Source organism: Cyprinodon variegatus, unplaced genomic scaffold, assembly GCF_000732505.1.
Source record: "Cyprinodon variegatus isolate N-32 unplaced genomic scaffold, C_variegatus-1.0 Scaffold296, whole genome shotgun sequence".
Taxonomy (NCBI): domain Eukaryota; kingdom Metazoa; phylum Chordata; class Actinopteri; order Cyprinodontiformes; family Cyprinodontidae; genus Cyprinodon; species Cyprinodon variegatus.
The window spans coordinates 469479-478646 of NW_015150749.1; the positions used below are offsets into that span (position 1 = coordinate 469479).

The window sequence follows — 9168 nt, forward strand, 5'->3', positions numbered from 1 at the left end:
CATGATGGATGGATGGATGGATGGATGGATGGATCTATTATACAGTATCTCTGCATTTTGTGATTTGTCAGCTATTTCCAAATTAAGAACATTTTTATTATTTCTTGTTTTGAATTTTAGATGCCTTTAAATAAGTGACAAAGTGATTATTTGTCCGTTCAGAACCAAAAAGAACATAATACAAAACAAAATGTTAATAAATCTATTTCCAGATACTTATTTTTTGACACAAATCATCATTAAAAGTCCTTTAAATATATTTTTTCCTGAAATAACCGTAGGTTGAATCAGGCAGCATTATTACAAATCTCAGACTGAATGTGGTTTTTGTTTTCCAGACTGAAAAACAAAGCAGTTTTTTGTGTGCGTTTCTCAATAGAGTAGGTCCAGGGCAGAGATTGTGGGCTCTTCAGGCTTCTTGATCTCCGGTTTGGGCAGCTTTATGCGACTCATGGCAACCATTCCACAAACGGCGAAGTGAGTCACGATGCTGCCGACCCCGAGCCAGAAAGACCAGTCCAAGGTGTCCTCCAGGACCTCCAGGACAAAGAAGTTCTCTCGATAGTTTGCCACCCGCTCAGTCAGACGATGGTGCTTCACGGCTGCTAGGAAACAAAGAAGACCCAGGGCACCAAAAAGAGCTGTGGACGGAAAAAAGAAAAAATCAAACAGATAAAAAAGTCTGAGTAACAGATAAGCATTCATGAGAGTCTATATGTTCTGTATACATACCAGAAGTATTTATCTGTTTATTTTTACAGAAGCAATATCATTCAGATTCAGAACACTTCCTCAATCCCAGTACAGAAGGTAGCCTATTCATTATAAGTCTGATGCTTAGACTACATATGCTGACAGTAATCCCCTGATGGTATCTGTGCAGATCAGATCAGATCAACAGCTGGTTTCATCTTTAGATAACTAAAATATTTTTATTGACTTGTCACAGTTGAAATAGGGCATAAAAGATACTATTGCAAATGTGACAAGTCTAGCAAAACATTAAAAACTAAATATATCATATTAAACTGCTGTGTGTTACAGGTTATACTGGCTTCAGCATTATTTAACTTATAGCTGAAGGAAAAGAAGAATATTTATTAGTTTACCAAGAAGAGGCATAACATTTTGGAGCAATCCGAGCAACGATCTCAGCTTGAATATGTTAGAGGAGATTATGGTGATGGCAAGGAGACTCTCCAACCTCGAGAGCTTGAGACTCATCACTAAAGATATACAGTCACATACCAATTGAACTCTGGGAAATGCAGTGTTCAGCAATTATAAGATGGCTTTGATTACTATTAAAGATTATTAGGTAGGGTATAAATATTTTGAATGCAATTTTCAAAATAAAATATAATATGCCTAAATGTTTATATTGTTACACTGTTGTATGGTTCTACTGCTTTTGGAGAAATGGCTGCAAAAACAGAAAAAAACAACTATATCTGCCAGACTAGCAGTAATTGAATAGGAAATAAAACTAAGGCTGAGCAATGCAAAAGAGATGGAAGTGAAACACATTTTTTTCTTTTTGATTTCTTTACCAGCGATAAAATTCCACAGGTAAAGTCCTTTGTGACCTTTGATGCTCTGGTAGGGCACTTTACGAGCGTTGTAAATGCAGAAGGACAGACTGACCAGGGCGAAGCCCACAGCCAACAGCAGGAAGAGAATCACCATCATGTGCAGACCACCATTCAGCGTCTGCACCAGCTTGGGAAAAACTGCAGAAGTAAACAGAGCAGATGGAAGAGCTTTTAGAGGAGTGTGAAACTCATATTGATGTATTTTCTGTCCTATTTACTTCAGTCTGGCACCAATTTACAGAGCACTCCTTTTTTACTTAATAAACAGCCCTAACTTTGACCAAAAAAACATTAAAGTGAAAAATGCTACTGACCAAGAAAAGCCAGCATCTGCATAAAACTATATCTAAAAGTTGAAATAAATTTGATTAAAGAGGCTAAAACGGTAACACTTATATAATCTCCATATGAGTTATGTCTTAAATTAGTGTTATTAAGATGAATTAGTGTAAACTGTAAATATTTTATACAGGGGTCATTATTGTTATAATATAAACAGTTATTTTAATAAATAAAAATCTCTACATGTTCTACAGAGTACATGTATAACTATTAAAGCAAGTAAACACTTTACAACAACTGGTCATTCATTACAGACTGTCATGTTCTATGCTGGAAAACTTTCTTTTTATTTGCAAAGTATATAAAAAAAAAACACACAATTATGAAAACAATCAATGGGAAAAACAAAAAACTGAGATAACTCCTTAAGAATAATAAGGATTTTCTCCAAAATATTCATATATATAAAGGAAGAAACAGCAAAAATCATGCAAATGTATATATAAACAAATATAGACATATGTTCTTTATCAAATAATTATACACTTCAGGCTTACTAAAGGACCCCGTGTGGTGAATAACTCTTATTTCGGAGCAGTTTTTCAGGGGTTTTTAAAGTTGGATTGGTGAAAGCTCTAAAAATTACTTGATAAATTATTTCCATACATATCAACACACATAGAGACTAAACCCACATATGTAGAATGGATAAATATGAATCAGAAAAAAAGAGTAGCCAGGTCTGTTATTATGCTCCAGTTTAGACTCATGCAGAATTGACAGCTTATTATTGAGCAGATGTGTGGCTTCTGCAGGGTAGCAGCATCAGAGCAAATTATAGAATAAAATTGAATAGAATGTGGTATTACAGCAGCAAAAGCTCGGCACTCATCTGCCTGGCTGTGTGTTTCCTGGAACACAGTTGTTTTTTGTATCTCTGCTTCTGTCTCCTTGAACTCCAGTCGGCCTCTGCAGATGGCCGCTCACATTGAGCCTGGTTCTGCTGGAGGTTTCTTCCTGTTAAAAGAGAGTTTTTTCTTCTCCACTGTCGCTACAAGCATACTTAGTGTGAGGGATTTTATCCGAGTCAATAAGTCGATGCAATCAACTAGTTTTCCTTCAATAGAAAACTTTGAATCGATCTGAATGTATGATCTGCTTGAATCATCTCTGTAAAGTGCCTTGAGATGACATGTGTTGACCTGGTGCTATATAAATAAAATCAATTTAATTGAATAGAAAAGGTTATAGTAGAAGTGTATAAAAAAACACAGCTAATTAAAACAAATAGAGTATTGTACTGTACAGTGTTTTTAAAATATAAACACTCTGTATCTGGAGAGAGAAAAAAAGAAGAAGCTTAAAATTCTGAGTTCTGGTTGCTCTGTTAGAACCTCTGGAGATGATTTAACAAAGCAGAGGAGAGCTGTTTATAAAATGAAGATCATTATGGGCAGCTCTTCATCAAACAACAGATGGTGGCATATCAGAGGAGATCTTTCCTGCTTTTAGCATTTAACATATCAAACCAGAGTTTTGTCCTGCCTGCAGTTTTATACCCTGAGCTGGTGCCTTCATCTTTATATCAAGCACAATGCAGCTGACTGTATGGCCTCATAAATACCATATAATATTGCATCTTACCACAAGAAATTAATTTCATTTTAGGGGTAGAACAGCAAATAGTATTTCCTGCCAGATCCACAGCTCATTTATATCTTACTGTATATTTTGGAGCGCCTGTTCCCGAGTCCGCACCTCTTGGTCTTCCCTCCCTGGAACAAACCGTAGTAAATGTCCCCAATAAACTGCTCCAGCTCTGGACTGGACGCGTTGACTATGTCCACACCGGTTTTACACAGGATCCGCCCGATCACCCACCGCTCCGTGGACAGGGCCCCCACCAGGAGGACCACCGAGCAGAGGCAGAGCGCCGAGGCCACCGAGAATGTTATTCGTTTCCAGAGAGAAGGCATGTTAGGAGCCCATGGTGGCCCAGGAACAGGGCGCTGTGCTGGGAGCGCGCGCTGATCACCATGAGTTCAAAGAGCCCTTCACCGCCTCCTCTGGGTCTGGACAGAAGAAGGAAGGTTTGGACTCATGGACTCATGTCGCTTGTGTTCATGTTTAAGTCACACGGGAGGAGAAACTGAACCCAGGAGCGTCAGGGTGATCTCTCACTGGCAGAAACTCGATCCTCATCCTGCGCCTCCTTCCTGCTCTCACGCACACATTCATCCATGCAAGAAATTAACCTTTGCAACTGTTACTTCAAATCAACTGTTTTATTATGTGTATTGCATTTTTTTACTCAGTCAGCTGTGTAATTATGCACATGTATTAATCCAAATGATAGATGTGGTTTATTAAAACATAAAGGTCATCTGAGAGCCTTGCTTAAATAATGTCCTGATAGAGCTCTGTGAAAAAGCAGGCTACAGATTTTATTATTAGATTTTGCTTCATTGCCGTATTGAACAAATTATGACTGAAAAATATTGTAAGATTAAAATAAGCCTATTGCAATTAAGAGTTATATGAAACTTAAAAAAAAGCATAATCGTAAATGAAAGAAGATAAAGGAAATCAAATAAAATCTCTCCAAATTTAATGGGAAATTAAATGCTAAAAAAAGTTAACATACTTTAGGAAGAAATGAGAAATACAATCACACGGGAAATCTTCAAAAAAAGAAGAAACAATGAATCAACATATCGCCGTCCATAAAATAACCTTTTTAAAATATAACGATTTTGTTAAATACTCTAGATGTTTAAAGCATCAAGTGAGTTTGAGTTGAACAACTTATAAGCATGTTTAGGAGCCTGCAGCAAATTCAGACAGCACTTAGATAAAAAAAATAAATTCTAAGCCATTGATTTCTTTTGTTGTTGCCATTTTTGATTAGACAGACAGACAGACAGACAGATCTTTAAAAAATGTAGGCTATCTCTCAGTTTTTCTTTTACATATTTATTGAATAGTATTGCTAAAAGAAAACATTGAACATCCAGCTTCTAGCAATTCCTTCAAATTAACTAAAGTAAATGCTTAACACACTGATTATTCACACAAGTTTCAACATGAATTTAAATAACTACATTTTTATGACATTCTGATTTATTTGTATAAGCCCATAAAAATAGATTTTTTTATGACTTTCATTTGTAAATAATTGCCAAAATATTAATAGAATTAATGGATTATTGATTTAGTCACTCTTTTGAAGTGTGTTTACTTCCCCTCCATACCGCTAGAGGGCGACCTTGTGATTTACCCATACAAGGCAGGGGTTTTGGGTGTTTTCCTCTATTCAAATACATCGTCATTCATACGTTAGCCGACATATCTCTCGTATCTTCACAGGGAATAGTGTGGTACAGACAGGGGAAACGGATTGCTATTTTATTCGTTGTTTTTAGTCATTTTTGAGAACTAATAGTAGGAAAGAGTTGTGGACACTGTTGGATCATTGTTTTTATACTAAGGAGTTTAAGTTCCAGAGGAAGCGAGGAAACCAACCATCTGCAGTTTTTCCCCTCGTGGCTTTTTTCCCCCATCAAGTAAGAAATGTGCCTAGAGATGATGAATACCAACACAACTAAACCCGAGTATCTGCGACATGGATATAGAGGCACTTGGACGACGTTTCTTGATCCTGCCGACCAGAAATTAACCTTGAAGAGGAACCGAAACGATGCGGCCCTCCAAAAACACCCCAGCAGGGCGCAAAGGTTAGCACAGCGGGCTAGGCTCGAGCCTTTCGTTATCCACACCGGGAAATCAAAGAAGAAAGAGAATGTGGGTTCCAGCGTTGAGGAGCGTGTTGCTGCGGCCTCTATGTCCCCTCCACCACCCGGGGGCATGGCGCCTAGAAACACTACCCAGTATCTGATGAGTAATGTGTATGCAGATATGAAGATGGACGCCTTGTTAATGGAGTCCTGTTCTACTGAATTTTCAGGGCATATCTACTGCGAGGCTTTGTCTCCCAGGAGTGTGTCCGCGGCTCTGGATTCATGCTTCGAGGACATTCTGGAGTACCAACTGAGAGACTTCGAGGAGCTGTTTGACTCGTCCTGGAAACCGGAATGAACCGGTTAGCGTGGCCCTGTGGAACCGCTTGCTATGCAAACTCAATAACTGAACACGAGGAAAACTGGTGTGAAGAGTTGCAATTACGAATATGAATTGTATGTACATCTGTTAAACTCTAGACCTGGTCATGTTATATCTGTTTCATGATTCATGGTTGGGCTTTATCTGTCCCACAGCGGCGCTGTGGCGCGATCCTATCTGTCCGGTAGGGGTCGCTCCTGAGCTCTCCGTGGCGGCGCCCAGAGGAAACTCCTAAACCTTTCCTCGGTCCGCGGATTGTAAAAAAATCCAGGTAAACCGGGGGAAGTGTACCTTTGTTGCACTGGATTGTCATGCATGGCCGTAGTGGATTGTGATGCAGTACTTCCCACAGTCACTGTTGTCTGAACGTTTCTCCAGGTTTCCATTGGCAGATCACGTGACTCGACTGGGACCGAAGAGCAGAACTGGAAGGAGGTCAGATTCCACATGACTGACTCATGGTGACACTCGCTGCCCCTCCTGACCTGTTGTGGAGAATAGAAATCGATTGTAGTAATTCTGTGGAATGGAATGTTTAATAAAAGTTTGATACTTTTGAAGAAAATTATCTTTGTTTGGTTCTTTACATCAGAGGCTGTAGATAATAAAAGCAATTCAACTTATTTGAGTCTGAATATTTTAGAAAATCTGATAAATTTAGAATTTTATGTCTGAAACCAATGGCTGGAGTGATGCTTCCTCTAGAGGGAACCCTGGTGGAGAATAGACATTTCAGATTTTTTTTATATTTGTTACACTGGATGCTGGAACTTCAAGAGGTTTTCTAAATGGAATATGGGAACTCATGGGGTGGATGGAGTTTAATACTGATTTGCATAACACAATATTGTTTGTTACTGAAACAAATCAGTAATATATGTTGTAGCTTGGGGTTTAATAAAACAATTTCAACATACTTGGAATAGAAAAGGCTCTTGCAATGGGATAAATACCCATGTTAACTTAGCAGTGGCGCAGCCTGTTGAAAAGCCATCCATAACATAAAAGTTTAAAATGGTTTCAGTAGGCAGCAGGGGCGGAGCTAGATGGGGGGGCCCGGTTTGGCCATGGTCAATCATTGGCCACCTCTACCATTTATTTCCCTCTAATACAGATGGGGGAAAAACATTTTAATTTTTCATACATTGGCAATTTCTGGACAACAAAACAGTGCTCAATTCTGCACATTAATATACTAACGATAAAGATAAGTACAGAATTCTTGCTCTTTTCAGGACTAGATTTTGTGTTTTATGGGGTAAAGAGAAAATGATGTCTCTGCAAGCCATCTAGTGAAATGATAACTATTTTAATACAAACTTATTAAATGATCGATTTTTGTAGATATTAGTATTTCTAAATATAAATGCTGTGCAGAATAATTTCTGATAAAAGTAGGCAAGTAATGACAATGGAAAAGATGTTTGCCCAAAATTCAAACCAGAAAGAATTTGATCTTTTTCCATCTGATTTCATGTGTCTGAACTGAAAATCCGGTTTCTGTAGTATAATGAATGAACAGACAGTATCTGACCTCTTTCACGAGTTACCAAGTCACAGACAGAAAATGAACTACAGAGGAAATGAGAACCATATTTCTATTGTTGGATAAATGCTATCTATCTACTGTAGTGTAATCACGAATTAATTCAGCAACAGGGAATTCTTCATTAAGCTTCTGCTGCATTTACATTGTATTTGTGTAATTGTAAATGTATGTTGATTAATTCATCTTTCATGGGAAATAATGTTTTTGTCCTCAGATTAATTACAGTTAAGTTTCTAAACACAAATCTGTAATTACAACTGCACAAATCTGCAATTGTATGTCACAATTGCTGTTTTATAACCTCTTTTTTTGCATGCTCTCACCTTTGTCTTAAATTCCACGCTGGTAGTTATCAATTGTTTTTTGTGATTTAAGGGTAATTCATGTGCCTGAACAGAGGGGTGCTGCCTGCCCCAGACTCAATAAGTATGCACCGACTAGTAAAATCACTATTACCAGAGATATCGGGGTGTGTTTGGGAGTCTGTGGAAGCTGATCGTCAGCCATTCAGCATATATTAAATCGTTCAAAGGTTTGCTATTCACATCTATCTCCGCCATTTGAAGTCCTTATATTTACTGTGCCATTCAACATGATGCTATGACAATATGCAGGGGTGCTGCCAGGAATCTAGGAAACCATAAAAAGAAATCTCCCTTAGCAGGACCAGGCCAGTGGAAAATGATACAGTAAACTATGCCATTTAATGATATTTTTGGCTGTCATTTCAGTATTTTTTAAAAACAAAAAAATGAGAAAGTTATTTGGGTAGCCCTGGAAATGCAATGAAAATCATTATTATTCAATTATTTGCTGCAGGACTTCAAAAAGACATTTTGTTTCTTTATGAACTTAAACGTACAATCCCCTTAAGATAAGAAAAATAAAATTTAATCTCTCCATTAAATTAAAATGCTATTATAACCTGTGGGGACTTAAAGGTTCAGCAAAAAAACACAATCCAAATAAAGTTTTAGTGTAATTTGAAACAAGCTTTTACAAGCCACAATAAAATATATAAAATCAATAATAATGAATAAAATCATCAGAAGATGTTACACTAAGTAAAGTAGGCCAATATTAACAAACAAAAAAGCAAAAGCAGAACATCACCTGGTATATTGTATTAGCTACATGGATTAGGGCCAAAGGTAAACCACTGAGATTTAAAGCCAAACCATGGATGGAGAGTTAAGTGTCCCCCCCTCTAATACAGACAGTGGCAGCAGTAATATTCTCAAGGGGAATGTTCAAACATATTAAACATTTGCATTTTTCAAATATTAATTATTACTTGACAACTAAAACGATGTGGTTAATTATAGACATCAAAATACTAACATTAAAGTTGATATATAAAGAAATCATGCTCTTTTCAGAACAAATATCTGTGTCATGGGGTAAAGAGTAAATTATGTGTCTCTGCAAGTCATCTTCGTGTCTTCAGTAAAATCATAGATAAATAACTAGTACTTTAATAACTTAAAAATCTATTTAATGTAGATATTAGTACATGTAAATATAAATTTTATGCAGAACATTTTTTGATAAATAAGGTAAATAATGACAATGGAAAAATGGTCACCTCAGACATTTTGTCCACTATACCTTTTATTTAGATAGCAT

At 37.1% G+C, this 9168-nt stretch overlaps 1 protein-coding gene across 1 annotated transcript; it reads right to left on the bottom strand.

The window, feature by feature from the left end:
- Positions 1 to 40: 40 nt before the first annotated feature.
- On the bottom strand, positions 41 to 4033 carry clrn2 (clarin 2). The gene is made up of 3 exons (XM_015383858.1): positions 3598 to 4033; positions 1551 to 1730; positions 41 to 641 (listed from the first exon to the last, which is right to left on the bottom strand). Exons 1-3 carry the CDS (start codon positions 3848 to 3850, stop codon positions 373 to 375), a joined length of 702 nt encoding a protein of 233 aa, XP_015239344.1. The 5' UTR covers positions 3851 to 4033; the 3' UTR covers positions 41 to 372.
- Positions 4034 to 9168: the final 5135 nt, after the last annotated feature.